Source organism: Montipora capricornis, chromosome 6 (assembly GCF_036669925.1).
Source record: "Montipora capricornis isolate CH-2021 chromosome 6, ASM3666992v2, whole genome shotgun sequence".
NCBI lineage: Eukaryota > Metazoa > Cnidaria > Anthozoa > Scleractinia > Acroporidae > Montipora > Montipora capricornis.
The window spans coordinates 40,487,293-40,504,792 of NC_090888.1; the positions used below are offsets into that span (position 1 = coordinate 40,487,293).

General features: G+C 40.0%; 1 protein-coding gene across 1 annotated transcript in view; it reads left to right on the top strand.

Moving 5' to 3' along the window:
- Positions 1 to 17,500, top strand: part of LOC138052146 (condensin complex subunit 1-like) — a 45,533-nt gene that overhangs the window by 27,620 nt on the left and 413 nt on the right. The window contains exons 21-35 of the mRNA XM_068898521.1: positions 190 to 264; positions 772 to 833; positions 2,006 to 2,138; positions 2,846 to 2,930; positions 3,584 to 3,751; positions 4,663 to 4,907; positions 7,817 to 7,928; positions 8,604 to 8,727; positions 9,550 to 9,705; positions 11,016 to 11,193; positions 12,081 to 12,175; positions 12,864 to 12,944; positions 15,511 to 15,694; positions 16,195 to 16,342; positions 17,185 to 17,500. The exon at positions 17,185 to 17,500 is cut by the window's right edge and continues 413 nt beyond it. Of these exons, the coding sequence (XP_068754622.1) occupies positions 190 to 264; positions 772 to 833; positions 2,006 to 2,138; positions 2,846 to 2,930; positions 3,584 to 3,751; positions 4,663 to 4,907; positions 7,817 to 7,928; positions 8,604 to 8,727; positions 9,550 to 9,705; positions 11,016 to 11,193; positions 12,081 to 12,175; positions 12,864 to 12,944; positions 15,511 to 15,694; positions 16,195 to 16,342; positions 17,185 to 17,500 (2,162 nt within the window). The remainder of the gene's footprint in view (positions 1 to 189; positions 265 to 771; positions 834 to 2,005; positions 2,139 to 2,845; positions 2,931 to 3,583; positions 3,752 to 4,662; positions 4,908 to 7,816; positions 7,929 to 8,603; positions 8,728 to 9,549; positions 9,706 to 11,015; positions 11,194 to 12,080; positions 12,176 to 12,863; positions 12,945 to 15,510; positions 15,695 to 16,194; positions 16,343 to 17,184) is intronic.

Below are 17,500 nucleotides of genomic sequence, written 5' to 3' on the forward strand. Positions count from 1 at the left end.
TATGACTTGTTCGAGTATACAACGCGATAAGAGAAATCCGGGGTGTTTTTGCAGTAGAATGAAATTCGTACAAAATCATGGAAAAATCCCATCGTAACGCGAGGAAAGTCGTGGCGGTTAAAGATTCCTTTAGTAAACACTCCCCTTTATTAACTCAGTGCCGATAACTCTTTCTTTTTCGTCTTTCAGATGAGTGAATTAATGAAAGGAAAACTAATTCCTACTGCTGTTATAAAGCTGCTCTGGGAAAAATTCACCATGAAGGTAAGGGAAGATCGAAGTATGTGGCTACTCAGAACATAAAAGAATCCAACAGAATAATTTGTTTTTGTGACAGACTAGCATGCATCCATTCTCTTTGAGAGAATGATACATGCACGTACATTAAGGCATATCAATTTGTGGCTTCTTAAAGATGGTGTCTACTAATGCAAAGGTATTTTATGCGCGGTTTACTGAATATGCGGGAAAAGCAGATCTTAACAAGTGTTATCGAAATCCAAAAAGAAAATTAAGGGTACACGCATTTCTCGAAGATAATTAAAAAGCTTTATGCGCAATAACAATAGTTGGCACCGTCCTTAATTTGTAAACGGAAAAGTTGTAACGTGCCATTAGGAAGTGGGAGAACTACTAGCAAAGTGGTTTGAAATATACTGCAATGGAAAAAGTAACTGATCTATGAAAAAGTGGGGCAGTGGAGGGTTTGTAGGAGACCTTTACAGATATTTAAGCAAGTCAGAGCAAATTCGTGTCATTCTTTTATAACAGGCTCCACAAACAACATCAGAAGAAAGCAAAGCCGCATTGGTCCTACTGGGAATGTTAGCAGGGTAAGTTTTGTACCAAGGCAAAGGAAGTATTAAGACTTAAACGACTAAATTTGTGAATCCTCTCCAGCGAAAAAGAGAGCGGTAAACGCCGCCTTTGGATCTGCACCTGGATTTAAAAGAAGCAATAACGGAGTTCTGAAACAATTCTTGAAATCTCAATTTACATGTTTCCAGTGAATCAAATTCGCGTTTGCTGATAACGGTGAATAGCAGACTTCGTCTTGAATGAAATAAAATTCAAATGTATAAAAATTTTCCAGCTAAGTGCGTGGATCACTTGTCTCAGTCATCTATAACCCGCACTTCAACTATACAATCATTTCATTTCATTCATCAAGTCCTTCACATGAACAAATGAGTCCAACAAATTGACCCACTCCAAAGTGTATGACTTCATAGCTCAGTTTGTAGAGCATTGCACCGGCATCGCAGAGTTCATTGGTTCGAATCCCGTTGGAGCCATCTGAATTTTTCAAGTGTCTGTAAAGCGACAGTTACTTAAATTGTCCAGCGAAGTAAGAGGATCGGTTGTCAGTAAACTTCATCTTGTCATAAAGCAATGAACGTCGTGTGGCATGGCTGTAACTTATTCCTATTCCTACATTTTAGATCTATGACAGAAATTAATCGATAGGTACAGATATAGCTATCAAAGAGAGATAGACAAGAAGCAGAAAGTCTGGCTAGGCATAAATTTTACCCCACAGTTTGCGGTTGACGCGGTTCAATGAAATAAGGACGGTATTTTGTTATTTTGTCTCACAAGTCAGAAGCTCGAATTAAATCAGACGCATTGGAGAAAACGAATTTAACTGAGTACGACAGAGGGTTGAATCAGTCGTCATCCATTTCGTGCAGAGCAACAATATTGTTCACTGTTTTTTATGAGGAGACTTGAGACCTTAAAGTAGGTGAACTTTATCAAAACCAGTTTGCAGTATAACTTTGTAAATGTCCCAGTGTCACAATCCCCATTGCTTCCAACACAAGGAAAAAAACATTCTGATTAAAAACTAACAAGGTCATTGGCTTCCAACAAGAACGATTTTATCTCAAAACTATCCAATATGTCCTTACGTCATAAGCGCACTCGCTAAGCTCTGAAGTTGGTTTTCCACGGCAATCGAGTTATCATTGACTTTAAACGCTGGTTTTGTTGTCCCTTTACTCAGGGCGGAGACTGATATTGTTCGCAGCAATATTGACTTGTTAGTATCCACGGGCCTGGGACCCAGAGCTGAAGACGATTTTCAGTTGGCTCGAGTGACCTGCGTGGCTCTGCTTAAACTTGCTAAAATTCATAAGGTAAATTAGAAGGGAAACATTGGGGTGGGGCTCTCGCGTCACAAATTATCTGTATTGATCTTTGTTATATATAGTCATCAGTATTCTCCAAACTGGAGATAAGCGCGTGCACTATGTACCTTTCTGCAATTTTGGAAGAGTTATACACCACTGGGTGTTTCCGACTGAAATTGTTGGTTTTCAGCGTAAGTTGTCTTCCGTTTGGCAAGGAATTCGTTAATTTTTGGGTGTCTTAATTCGTTAGTAATGAATTCAAACTTAACATGGCGCAAGGGATAAAAGGGTTTAGTTTCTAACAAAGTATGGTGCAGCGTCGGTGGGGAAGTGAAACACGCAAATGGGTTTATTGAGGTATAGCTATACAGAGAATCCACGCAAAAAAATGCGCTTCGCGCCGCATTTTTATTAACAGAACTGAATTATATTTCATTTCAAACGTAAAAGAATATATTTTCTGCATTTCTAGCTTAATCAGTGTAATTTTTGTTTGAGTTGGAGTTTTCAGGCCACGATCAAAAGAGTGCGGGTTTTGCTATAAGAGTTTCGGCCCCTTCGCGTTAAACAAACGAGCATGCTTTAGATCATGATTGTGGCCTGAAAACTGAAACAAAAATGTCACCTTGAACATAGTTTTACTTCAAGAGTAACAAGTTTACACGAAATGTTGTAAATGATAAACGCCTTCATTTGTGTTTTCTTTCGTTCAGAAACCCGGCTGCAGTGCCGACGAGCCATTTCGGTTTGCTGCCAGCCACGCGCTGTTTGAGCGGCTCTCTGAAATAGTTGTGTCAGGTAACTGTTCTTGGAGTCAGTTGGGATGAAATGGTTTTTTTCAGCATCAATTTTAGAGGATTTAAAGTATTTTTATTTTGACAGTAGCTTGCCTCCTTCATTTCTCTTTGAGATCGGCCACAAATTTTCGCGTTCTTAAACTGCTCAGATTTTTGTTTCCTCAACAAACTCTTTTTCTTTCTTCAAGCGAAGCGCACGGTACCTGTTTGCCCTCCGAGGATCGATTTTCTGATTTTATTTGTGATTCTTCTTTCATTGGGTCTGGTTTTTTGTTCCATGGCAACCACTTGGGACCACTTCAAGTTTCTTATTGTGGTTTTCTACTGTTCCTATCAATACCAGAAAATATGTTACTTCAAGCGGGCAAAATCAGAAAAGTGGTTGAACCTCGACTTAGTGCGGGCTATGGGACCTGGGAAATTAGGTTGATTTATCAGGAGTCTTCTGTCCATTCATGTTTTACCTTGTAAGGTTCACGTGGCTAACAATTATGTTGGCCAATATTGTGCATTGAACGAAACATGTTGGCCAGCAGTGGCCAGGCTCGACTTTAATATACTCAAGGACTCCGTTCTAGGTTCACCTTAGTGTAATGTAAGAACGTTCTCAGTGGACTTCGTCTTTATCGAAAAGTGTTTCGAAATGCTTGTCAGGTGTTCGTAAGCTTGATAAACTGGACTGGACTCCCATGATGGAACAAGCGCTGAGTGTGGTTTACTCTCTTGCTGAACATCCCGAAACTATCGCTGAGAATATCATCAAGAAAATGGCTGCTTGTCTGCTGGACAAATCAGACAACAACACAGACTCGGAGGGGAATGGTGAGAACTCAACAATAGAAAATGTTTGTCTGAATTATGAATAGAGTTAATTTTTGGCTGAGCATTGCTAAATGGAAATTCAGGATGGGAGACTGCTAAGCATTGATGAGCAATGTCAATACCTCTGATTATGCTTTTCAGGTAAGAAAAATACGCTCAATCTTTATTGACTAAACATTTAAACAATTTATTTCGATTCGCTCAGATTACTCGCATAACCCTAGCAAGCTAGGCCAGAAAAAAATGAAAATATCGTCACCGTTTGGCACTGTTCACCATCGCTACCGTCAAAAACTTTTGCTCATTGATTGAAATTTTTTATAGAACGATTGACGTAAGGCGTCACTAAAAATGACTGGCCAAAGTAGATTTAGTCTGCGTACGATTTTCGATGTTTTGGCTGCGCAAAAATGAGGCGGGGCAAAAAAAGTAGCTGGAAGGGGAACCCCCGCCCCATTCGTCACTCGGCCAAAACAGGGAAAAACTACCCCTTTCCCGCACGGAAACGCTTGTTATGCAGACTACCGTGGATTTTAAAAATTGATCACAGAAAAAAAAAACTGAATACGCTCTAGGCAGCCAGTAAGTACTGGACAAAACCTTGAAACTTGGCTTGAATAGACACACAGTTCTGTGGCGAACTTCTTTTAACAGTGTAAGTATTTTTGAAAGCTGAAAAAAAGATATGGTGTGTTTTTTTATTTCTCTGGATAACTGTAGAAAGAAACGCTTATCGAATTCAGGGTTTAAGTGACATGAACAATTATGTTAATGTAGAAGGGTATTGTCCTCCGAGACAAAATAACGCCTAAGTTGATGTGAGTATTTTTTTTATATCCTCCTCTGCTGTATCTTAATTGTTGTATATTTGTTGATTACACATGATTATTTTCGACAAATGCTCCTTTCAGGTTCTGATGAAAGTACAGTTTATAAAGATGGTGGATCTTGTAACTTGAAAATCACGTGTCACCCTGGCATTTTGGCGCGGTTCCTTAGCTTTTCGGGTCACGTCGCTCTACGTCATATGGTTCACTTGGACGTTTCCGTACTAGGGGAAATTAAACGGCGTCAAGCCATTGAGGAGAATGATAAAGAGAAAAAAGCTACCAAGACGAAGGGGGCTGTGGACTCGTCTAGCACAAACACTTCTAAGGTAATCTCCTTAACAGACATACTTATGTTTTCTCATGCAATCCTCTCCGACGAGGATAATGTTCGATTGCGTGACAAAAAAGTGATGACAATGACAATAGTAACTTCTCTTGGAATTAGACATTAAAATTTCAATGCTAGCAAATGAATATAACACAGTGGAGGCAGTGTGGGCCAGTGGTTAGGGCGCTTTCCTTGAGATCCGGAGATCCTGGGTTCAAGATCCGCTCTGACCACTCGTTGAATTTGATCTTGGTAGTCCCTGGTTCAACTTCCCAGTCGCACTTGTAAATAGCCAACTGGTTTGCCTCCAGCCAGTTGGGATTCTTAAAGTGGTACTACGACCAAAAAAACAATTCTTTTTTTTCTTTGGATTTCAAAACTATGTTAACTAAACACTAACTGACCCATGTTTTAAGTTCTGATTTTAAAAAGACACCTGTTTATTTTAACTGGAATTTTCTTATTTATTGGTCCGCCATTACTAACTTTAAAATCTTGAGAGAGCTGGGTCGAGGAGAAAATGACGTCAAAGACTCACTAGTTTAAGAATGCAATGCGTGTGTACGCGGCCGAATTAATATGCAGCACGGGGGTTTCGGGCTTTCAGACTTTTAAACCCGTGTTTTGCATATGTAATAAATTGCGTTTACACGCTGAAATTTTAAGCTAGTGAGTAAATGACGTCATTTTCTCTAGATCCAACCCTCTGAGGTCCAATCGGCCAGTTTTGAAGGTGAGTAATGGCGGACCGTGAAATCCAAAATTTACACTCAAAATAAACAGCCTTTGGATAAAACTCAAAGCTCAAAATTTTGCCAGTTAGGTGTTAAGCAAACACACTTTCAAAATCTGAAGAAAAAAAGGAAATGATTTTTTGATCATAGTACCACTTTAACAGTTGTTGTTGTTCTGTTCTGTCGTTTCGTTGTGTTTCAGTGGCCCTGAAAAGCCCCTATGGGGAGCGGTCAATTAAGTATGTATTGTATTGTATAAGACGACAAAAGCCGGCGTATTCAAAGAAAAGCCCTACAAGTTAGTTCATTACGTAAGATATACACTCCAAACTATTCCTTGATGCTCCTATTTGAAAGGAGCTTGTCTGGACAAAGGGCTATGTCACGTTATTTTAGGGTATTTAAAGGGGCTAGGTCACGCAATTTTAGTCAATTTCAGGCAATTTCAGCAATGATCGAATGGTCATAGAATTAACTAAAATATCAAAATAACTGTTCAAAACTATAGAAGAACTCTAACAAAACACAGGGAAGCCAAGAAGGGACATGGATAGACAAAACTGGAGAGGATTGAAATGGATTGAGTTTGGGTAAATTTGAAAAACGTCGGCCCACCTTTTTTTCAAATTTATAGCAGTCTATATCAAAATGTCATTTACACGGCTGGAAAATCATTCTCAGTTGTTATGTGGCCATGATTTTGCCAATGAAAGACTCTTGCTCTGCCAATTTTACGTTTAGAGCTCATAATTAACCAAATTAGCTAAAATAGCGTGACCTAGCCCCTTTAATGGAAATCTTTAGTTACTCACGAGCTTAAAACTCGAAAATGGTAATGTGGAATTATTTTACCGATAAAATTATAGTTATATCACAAACAAGATGATTCTCATCAAAAACCTCCTTCATACAGGCGATTTGTAATAACCTTGAAAAACGTCGGGCCGATTTTTTTTCAAGATTACCCAACTGCAATCCGTCTCAATCTTGTCCATTTGTGTCCAACCATGCTTCTCTTTCCTTTTGCTGTATTTGTTTCATGTTGTTCAACAGTTTTAAGTGGTTATTGCAATGTTTCATTCTACCTTTTTGGGAATTTTAGGTGTCATAAAATTACATCATTTTTCGTGATATAGCCTCTTTACGTCAACCAACTTGGTTTCCGCGAAAGGCCACGCAAAGAAATCGTTCTTCAAACATCGAGTTCTCCCTGAATTTGGGAGAAAGATATATAATCTTGTTTCCCCGGAAGATAAGTAATTAGAGAGCTTAAGATTCTAGAACGAGAACGACTACGAGTACGAGATTTTCTCGTAGAACAACAGTGAGCGCGCGCAAACCAGCGTCATTTTGGCGGGAAAAACGTGATACCGTCGTCAATTTATTGCGAGGTTTTGCAAAATGTCGTCGTGTCAAAACAAGTCAACAACACGGTAGCAGTTTTGTCATATTGCGATCGGGAAAAGGTTCAAATAGAAAGATTAATTGTCTGGGTTACGAATTTTCTAAGTATTTTCGCCAAAAACGGGCAGTCAAATCTCGCACTCATACTCGTCTTCGCCCTAGAATCTAAAGATCCCTATTATCAGCCAGAGGTCGGTTGCTCGAATCCTGGTTAGCGCTATCCGTTGGTCAAGAGGTTTCCGAGGTTTCCACGGTATTTAACGCTGGTTAGCGCTATCATGCTTCGAGCAACCCGTTTCTCAAAAGTCACAAAAACTTTTCGGGCCCGAAAACCAATTCGTGAAACTAAGATCCGCTTCACCTGAAATGCTGCTCTTTCCACAAGTTTTTTAAGACCAGAGAAAAGTAAAAATAAGTGCAAAGTTTCATGACTAAAAACGTTTTCCTTTCGAAGATACTGAGGGCTTTAGGCTACCCAAAATGGTCCCGAGAAATTTGGGGTCTTTCGAGAAACAGGCCTCTGAAGTCTGAGAATTAAAAAAAAATCACAATGCAATCTATTTCTCTTGTTTCTACGTGTATGAAAAGTAAAAGAAGTGCATTATTATTCTTGGCTTTCCATTAATTTTAAGACATTTTTCAGCATTTAGTTGCAAAAAGACCAAAATAACAGACCCCCCTTAATTAGACCCCAAACATACCGTCGAGTGTCCTGCGCAAGTGCAATACCCAACGAAGAATGTTAGTAATCTTGTGTATCTCATTCTAGGACCCAAGTGCGTCTGAAACAATTGAAGAGGAACTGGGCCTGACTGGAGCAACGGCAGATGACTTGGAAACGGAATACGTGAGAAAAATCTGTGAACACGAGATTGTTACCGGTAAGAACTAGATTAGCGTTTGGCAAAACCGTTGAAAGCAGTGCAACCTCCCTGCCCCTACAAAAGCACCAACAGGAGATAAATACTAATTTTCGAAGGAGGAGTCCGCTTCCACTCGCATGCTTTAGAATGGCAGTTAGTTGTTTGAAGGGTTAAGGGTGCTTTTTGAGTGAGGAGTGAAATTCATGACGCTTACTGCCGGGTATCGGCCACCATTTATAGTTTCCAAAAGTGGCATTTCAAATCATACCTCTTGATGAACGCTATTTTTGATTGAATTTTATATTATTGGACTTCCCGTTTTTTGTTGTTGTCCTTATTCTTTCTGTTGTTCTTTAAGTCGATCTCAAAGCCTGCTAAGTGAAATACTACCGTTTTTAAAGAGCAAACACTAAAAATGTTTTTAATAAAGGTTCTGAAGGTGAGCTATTTTGGTTTCCTATTTTGACCTTACTCTACCCTTCCATCTTTCAGTGCTACTCGTGAGTACAGTTATGGCTAAAAAGAACTGATAGTCAGGAAGCAAAGTACACTTGGAAGCGTGTATGATTACGCGCAGATGCGATTTAAGCATATGGTGAACTTTAATGAAAAAGTACTTAAAAGTAGTGCTTTAGTTGTTGCCAGAAAGATTTCATTTAGCTGGATTTCTGTTTTGTATGTCTTATAACGTAGGTAATACTCTACTGTGCAAGCTTCGCCCACTGTTAGTCTGTATCTGCAGTAACCCTGCGAAATACAGTGACCCCAATTTACGAGCCGCTGCATCACTGGCTTTGGCCAAGTTCATGTTAGTGAGGTATGTCTTACTAATCAGTGTAGTTCCTATTACACAGTCACGTGGCCTTTTATCGATGTTGATACAGTTTGTGATCCCCCTCCTAAAAAGTAATTTGTGACCACAATACATTTAAATGCGCAAAACAAGCAGGCAGTAACCAAGGGTAAGCATTGAAAGTTTAAAACTAAGTTAAAGCGCTTCCACGATCAAAATATCGATTCTCTTTCTTCTAACTCGCTTGCTTGCGTTTAAGATTGGACAAGACGGCGATGTATTTGAATATTATTTTTTCAATGAGTGCGCGGCTGAGTTTGTCCATTACCAACGTTTTGGGCGTTTGGACTGTCAAACTGAATTATTTTGTACTTAAAAACGCTGCATTCAAACACACTTTACCTTAGTGTATGACGCCATTTTATCCTTGATCCATATTTCTGAGGAATAAGCGGTCAGTTGGAACACGATTCGTGTAGACTGTTCTCAAACTGAATCCGCTTCATAAAATTTCGTCAGTGTGTTATGAAACAAACACACATGAAATTTGAGGATCAAAGGAAAAAAATCACCCTTGATCACACAAAAGAAGATTTGTTCTGTGCATGGTACGGCGTCGAAAATTCGTCGTATCGTCAGGACTCGAAAGTGGCAATTACCTTTCTCTTACGAAGAACTATGTAAGCAGTTTATGTAATGATCAAAAGAATGAAATAAAGGGGAAAAACGACATTATTGTGTTGTTTAGGAGAGACTTGAGCGCTACACTAGATTGGCCTGGATAGATTGGATTCAGCCGCCCATTATGTGTTGGTTCTTTCATTACTCTGTTCTCCTTTTTTGCAGCTCTGAGTTCTGTGAAGCTCATCTTCAACTTCTTTTCACGATCCTTGAAAAAGCACCTCAACCAACTATCCGAGCTAACACAATTGTGGCAGTTGGTGACTTGACTTTCAGATTTCCAAATTTGATCGAACCATGGACCTCTCATTTGTACGCAAGGTACGCTTGGTCAGTTTCAGAGCCCGGATTTTAGTACTATGGTTTCGGTTTGCGCAAAACACCCCTACAAATAATACCACCAACAGGCTATAAAATTTCCTTTGTATATGGCCAACTCATAATATCACGAAAGAGGGAGACATATTTATAATTGGGGAACAGATTTCTCAAGTAAATCCTTATTTCATTGGCATGTTGCATTTGTGTTAGTGAGTTTCGCAGAATTGTGCGATATAGGGCTAAGCAAAGAAAACATTTTGGACATGTCCCAGCTCCGAGACGTTGGGTTTATAATGACGACACATTTACGGCCGGAGCCATGACATCAGAATTTGTGACTACATTAATTTCTCAGAGTAGGTTGTGGTTATCCAGTGTACTAAAAATTATCATCGCAGAGGTCATGGGTTCGAATCCCTTTGAAACCAGCGGAACTTTCTAGGTGTCTCTAAGAGATAATTGCACTCTAAGCCCGCGCGTCAATTATATACATTCCTTTCGTCGAGTCCTTCAGCGGAATTAGTGTAAGGGAATGCGTGGGACACAGCGGGCTCAAGTCACAGTCAGCATGGAACATGCGGTCCAAGGTTGTGGACGGCGGTTTGATCAAAGTGAATTTCAACCCATGGCAGAGGTCTCTTTTCCCGCACTCGTCAGCCCAGTGAATGCAAAAAGAAAAGATACCTCTGCTTGTAGGGAAACGGGAAGACGTGAGCCCAACAAAGTGACCTGCTCCCAACTTGGTGGCTTCATAGCTAAGTTGGTAGAGCATTGCACCGGCATCGCAGAGGTCGTGGGTTCGAATCCCCTTGAAGCTACCTGAAGTTTTCAAATGTCTATGAGCTACAATTGCTTAAATTGCCCAGATAACTTCGACGATCATTTCGTTTATAGCTCGCACTTCAAATATACACATTTCTTTAAAAAATATATTTGCCGATCTTGTTTAAAAAAATTCAGGCTGATGCAGACAAAAAGTATCTGTTCCTTTTCTGGTTCTTTGGAGAGGGCCTCAACTCTGTTGTCTTGCATTATAACACTGAATAATCTATGACATTGCCGAGCATTTGACCAGTGTTACCGACGTTGTTTGGAATTTTGGTTTTCTTTTCACTTGTCTCTTCCGTAGCTGAGCACTAGCATACCATCTTTCTCACGGGCACATTTCATCATAACCGTCACCTTGTCTCTGTTGTGTCTATTGTTCTGTGCGGAGATTCCAAGACCGTTTACTGAGAGAAAGTTTTTTCTTGGCTTTTCGTTTCACAGTAAAAGTAAATGAAAACGCACTCAATCTTCTTCCCTCGCAGATTGCGTGACGAGTCAAGTCACGTTCGCAAAAACACATTGATGGTGCTTACTCATCTCATTCTGAATGACATGGTCAAGGTCAAAGGTCAAATCAGCGAGATGGCCACTTGTTTGGAAGACAAAGACGGCAGGATATCAGACCTGGCCAAACTGTTCTTTTTAGAATTGTCAAAGAAGGTAAGAAACTACACGAGTGGAAGTTGATCGTCGCATCAATGTATGCATTTGGAGACAGTGAAGTAGACTGGACGCTATTTTAAATCGAAGTATTGTTTTCAAAACAGTTAGCAGTTTTCCTTGGCAGTCCAGTGGTCTTAAGTGTTGCCATGAAGCGATGCACTTGGCTAGATATGCTCTTCCGTTTGTCGAATATTGTTTTCACGTTTACTTAAAGGGGCTAGGTCACGCAATTTTAGGCAATTTCAGCACTGATCGAATGGTCGTAGAATTAACTAAAATATCAAAGTAACTGTTCAAAACTATAGAAGAACTCTAACAAAACACCGGGAAGCCAAGAAGGGACATGGATGGACAAAACTGGAGAGGATTGAAATGGATTGATTTCGGTAAATTTGAAAAACGTCGGCCCACCTTTTTTTCAAATTTATATCAGTTTATATAAAAATGTCATTTACACAGCTGGAAAATGATTTTCAGTAGTTATGTGGCCGTGATTTTGCAAATGAAAGACTCTTGCTCTGCCAATTTGACGTTTAGAGCTCATAATTAACAAAATTGAACAAAATTACCTAAAATAGCGTGACCTAGCCCCTTTAATGAAAAGGAAGTGGAAGACGCGCTGTCTGTCATGATATGCCGTACTGAACTCGTTAAAGATCCCTGAGGTAGGTATGAAGGATATTTCATGACTTTTAAGCTCTACCGTGTCTTCAGAAAACGGGATCTTGGATCTTTTGTATCTTCCTCTATAAACCCCTTTCATCTCCGCCCAAATGGCATGTCCTTACATTATCACTGAACAACTTCGCGTTTATTCATGTTTGTAAGTTGTATTAGCATCGTCGTTGTCGTCATCATAATTATCATCATCGTCATTATTTTAGGGAAATGCAATCTACAACATTCTTCCGGACGTCATAAGTCGCTTGTCCGACCCAGACTGTGGTATTGAAGAAGAACCCTTCAGAAATATCTTGAGGTACCTTTTTGTTGTGATGTTCGTAAGCCAACGTCGGTTTTATTGTTCTCTCAAGGTGTGGGACAGTTCGAGCTGTATTGAAAGCTGTGCAATCATGAAATATTTTTAACTTTGTACAATAAACGTAAAGTAAAGTGAAGTGGAGTGAAGCAAATAAAACGTCAGGGCCCAGTTGTTCGAAAGGTGGATAAATCACTATTCATTGGATAACTCTATTGGTTTTGCTAATGTTTGTCCGCTGCATAGTGATTTATCTGGTGGATAGCGTTATCCACCCTTTTAAACAACCGAGGCCAGATCTTTTTTTTGGGCGGGAAGCCTGGACTTTCGGTATTCTGCCTTCACGGGGAAAAAGCAAAAAATGTTTAGTTTTAAGCAACGCTTTCAAATAACTATCCCGCCGAAGAAATGCTCAATTTTTCCCGTCAAGTTGGGGAACATGGTTGGTTGGTTGCCCCAGGTGTTTTCTTTTTGCGGTTGCTCGGGCTTTCCTATCTCTCTGTAAAACCAGCATTGTTTTGCTTTGGTTTGCAGTTTCTTCAATTAGTGAAGAACTTGTTCTCATTCAGGAACCCAGATGGGCTCCTGTCTCAGCTAAAGAAGCTTGAGTCTTTAATAAACCGTCTATTTTATAACAACATTGAGAGTTGGGAGAATTATTTCTGTATTTGTTGCGTTACTATTGCAGGTATTTGCTATCCTTCATCCAAAAAGACCGCCAATCTGAAAGTCTAGTAGAGAAACTATGTCACCGATTCAGAGCCACCAAGTAAGTCAAGTATTCAATGCCTTAGAGCAGTTTTCAAGTGACTGCCGAAAGCAATTTCTTGATTGCAATTACTACACTTAAGCCGTGTTCACACTCAACGTTGATTATGATCAACTGGAGATAGTTCAGGCTATCATACTCCATTCAATTTTATTCAATTGTGGTTCTGTTCAGATCTGCGAAAACTCAAATACAATAGGCAGGGTAACCTCGCAGTGTGAGACAAAATGGCGCCGTATCGCGCGGCTACCACGATTATCATCACCATCTTGAGGTGAGAAGAAAACTATGAATAGCGTCCGAGAATAGAGGAAGACAAATTAGAAGAAGACGATTAGAAGTTTCGTCTGCTCATATCACCATGTGTTCGCCATTCTTTTCAACTACGCACTGCAATTAGTTCCTTGTTTGAAATAATTGTAATCCAATTGTAATCACGTACTGTAATAGTTGATGTGAACCCATTCCAAACTGAAGTAGATTATAATTCGATCATAATCGAGGCCTAATGTGAACACGGTTTAGTGATTAGTTTAAAAATCTCGCGCCAGTTTATCAACCAATGAGAAGGAAAACCAAAACCAAAACCAATCGCGACTTGTACGCGCGATTTTTCCCGCGCTTTGAACAAATTACATGGAATTGGTACGAATTTGGATTGGTTCATTGCTCTGTTTGCACCTGTTGTGATTGATCGATGTAATCACTTAGGTATTTGGTTTACGACACTCAATTGAAAACCGCTCTAAAATCAAGTCGTCAATCAATCAATCAAATCGTCTTTTGTCGAATATGGGAACATCATACAGCAACTGAAGAATGCTTAGCCAAGAAAGTGGGAGTATTGCTGTGTACGTGTCCCTAGTTTGATTGGGATTACATGCAGGTTCACCTCGGACCGATGACTCAGTTGGTTGAGCATCGGGCTCAGCTATGCGGGAGGTCGTGAGTTCGACTCCGGTCGAACCAACACTCAGGGTCTTGAAATAACTGAGGAGAAAGTGCTGCCTTTGTAATAACATCCGCAAATGGTTACAGGGTTCGCACGGGTCATGGAAAACCTGGAAAGTCGTGGAATTTAAGAATTTCATTTTGCATGGCCTGGAAAGTCATGGGAAATTATAATTACTAGTGGTAAATTAATCATTGCAGTGTCAAAGCAATGATAAAATGAAATAAAGACGAGTTTCTATCAAACAATCGGAAGTTTGGCAAACGGAGGACGTTAATTTATTCAAATGTGATCTGAGTAATATCCTAAAATAAGGATAGTTTTGAAAATTTTCTTACCTGACAGCGAAACTTAAGATCATGGAAAGCTAGACTAACAAGGTCATGGAAAAATTCATGGACAGTCATGGAATTTGAAGTGTTTAAAAGAGTACGAACCCTGGGTTAGACTTTCAAGTCTTCTCGGATAAGGACTATAAACCTTAGACCCCGTCTTACAACCCTTCAGTGTTCATAAACTCTGTGGGACGTTAAAGATCCTACACGATATTCGAAAAAGTGTAGCGCATGCTGTTCTCGGTGTTGTGGTCTGTCCTTTCCTTCAGCAATGTGGTCGGCTTGGCGTAATCTTCTGAATGGACTACTTGAGTTGTGAAAAGATGGTCACTCTTCCACGATTCTGAAATACAGATTTTTAAGGAGCTTTCGATATCGTACTTTTGCTGTCATTGTTTTAGTACCAGTGAAGAAGGCGAAACATGTTCAAAAGAGAATTTGAGAAGCCTTTTGATTCATTAAGAATTACCTTGTTATAACTTCATCCACGTGTCGTTGTCTTCTTGATGAACTTTACTGACAAGAGTTCGCCAAAAAAGTATAAATTCGAGGAAAAACTGTGTAATCTTTTTGACTGATGTTCCGAAATTAAACAGGGCGTCGGCATTAATTTCAGGGAACGCTAATATTCCCGTTTTGTGCTTGTGCTTATTAAGGATTTACCAGACACGAAACTTAATCGCAGCCTTAATTCAGTGTCAGAAGCCAAAGAGCCAACAGTTTAGAGGTGAAGAACTAAGAGTGGTAGTATCTGTCGAGTTGATAAGGAACATTGGTCACTTCAAGACATTTGAAGCTTTTGTTTGCTGGTTAGAGCAAATCAGTCATCTTTTTATAGTTTCGCGTTCTCCTTTTAGCGGCCTTAAGCTACACGTTAACCGTTTCCGTTCAGCAGTTATACCCAGTGAAATGGGAAGATCTATGCCCGGCTGTTACGGCGAGGGCATTCTCAGAATGAAGAAAAGTGACCTACTCTGCCCGTTTCGGATGGATTGGTGATCGCAGGTTCGACCTCTGCAAAGCAGCACTCAGCCTTTTCCGAGTTTCCCTGATTTATAGAAGGAAAAAACACATCATTTCTATCACTCACCGGGCTGAAATTAAACGTACCATCTCATATCGCTTCCATTTGATTTGAACTAGCAATCGGCCGGGATGGACGTTATCAAGGAAACATTCGAAGTTTTTCGAGTATGCCCGTCTAACTACAAAAAAAAATCATTTCATTTGTCTTTTTTCTCCTTATTCTGTTTTTTATCATTTGTGTTTATTTGCGTAGGACTGAGCGTCAGTGGCGTGATTTGGCCTTCTGTTTGTCCATGCTGTCATACAATGAGCGAGGAGTCCGCAAATTGCAAGAAAACTTCGCCTGTTTTCATGACAAGCTCGCCGAAGATGATGTTTACCAGTGCTTTCTGATAATTGTTAGTAAGAGCAAGAAATTCGCCAAACCAGAGCTTAAGGTAAAGTTGCACTTCCGTGCTAATTTCACCTCGAAATCAAGACTACAAAAACACAAGTTGGCATGAAGTCATGATTACAACTGACCAGGAACACAAAGAGCTGAATTCCTCATCACGTCATCAGATATTGTAAATTTTACCTTTGTGGACTCTCTCACCAATTTGAAGGTGAATGTACTTGGATATGAGAGGCTTGCACTGTGGCATGGGTGCAACTTTTGCTGAAGAAACAACCGCAACAGAAAACTCTTGAGAAAATGACGGTCGCAGCTGAGATTCGCCTTTTAGCCCTTCCGTTTCATTTTTGCTATCTTGTGTAAAAGCGCCCTTACTCAACATTTATTCACACCAAGGGTGCATTGCGTTTCTTCGTGAAACCCAAAAATGTATTATTGATCCGTAAAATCCACTCTCCGATCTACGAGTGGATTCATTAGATCAGATCTGAATCCGATTTAGGATTCATGATTCATGCGTATCTTGTTTTACTTTTTCTTCAGGCATTGGTGGATGAATTAGGGCAACGCATAAACCAGTGTCACACCAAAGGCGTGGAGAACGAGGAGGACTATGAACGAGCTTCCAAAGCCTTAGGAGCAGCGAGTAATGGGGCCAACAAGACGAAAAGAGGCATCAACACCCCTGCGGGTATGGATAGATAATTAATCATATGTCAACCAAACAATTCATGCATACAAAGCTCTGTATAAAATAAACGCAGTTACAAAGAAAACCACTTGTGGACAATCCGCAAGTAGTATTTTTAAAGAAAGTTTCCCTTTATTGTTATCGAGTTCTTCGGTCACTTCATTGCGATATCTCTTTTATGAGGTTCGTCGCCAAGTTACTATGATATTTGGCAGCAATCCCACTTGGATGAACTGGGACAGGGGAAGAAGTTAATTCCATTTGCCTTAGGTGTCTTTCCGACGGTTTAAAATGCTGCCTTCTTTACTGTAACAAAGGCACGGAATTGTTAACCGTTAGGTGATGCTAACTTCATGACCAATCATTTAAAGAGAGGGAGAGGCAGCCTTTATAAAAAAGGGCCCTTTTCTGGAATCTCCAGTCATCGTTAACGGGAAGCAAAGACTGCATTTACAAAAAGGTATGCACCATTTATCAAAAATGGGAACCAATAAAGCAAAACAAAGGCTGCATTTACAAAAAAAGTATGCACCATTTATTAAAAATGTGCACCGTTTACTAAAAACAATAAGGGCTGAATTTTGGCGGGAACAGCACCTCATACCTATCAGGCTGGCATAAGTGTAGTTCTAAGACAGGTAAAAACTAACTAGACTAGTAAAATTGTGCATGGTAAAGTGGAAAGTGTTGTGTTTTGTTTGGTTGGTGCTTCAAACACCTACCGACATAGCACGACAGTTGTTGTTGTTTTTTTTTTAATTAGTCCCACCAGTTATCTTGTTTTGCAAAACGTTGCTGAGGGGTTTAAAGAGCAAGGCGTAAATATAGTATTTCCTCTTTAGGCAAAAAAATTGGAGCCCAAAAAGGACGGACACCGGCAACAAAGAAAAAACGACAAAAGAAAACAGTAGACAGCAGTGACGACGAACCCAGTCCCATGTCGCTCAAGACTCCGCACAACGCTCCTAGACCGCCGAAACCTGGGCGCACAAAGTCCACCCGTCGTAAGCGACAAATGATGTCCATATTTGAAAGTGATGACGAAGATAGCATTGAGTTATTTGACTTAGGTGAAGATAAGGTCGAAAAGGAGCTTAAATTGGACTCTGAAGATGACGAGAATGTCAGTCCAAATGCATCCCATAGAAGTGTAAAGAA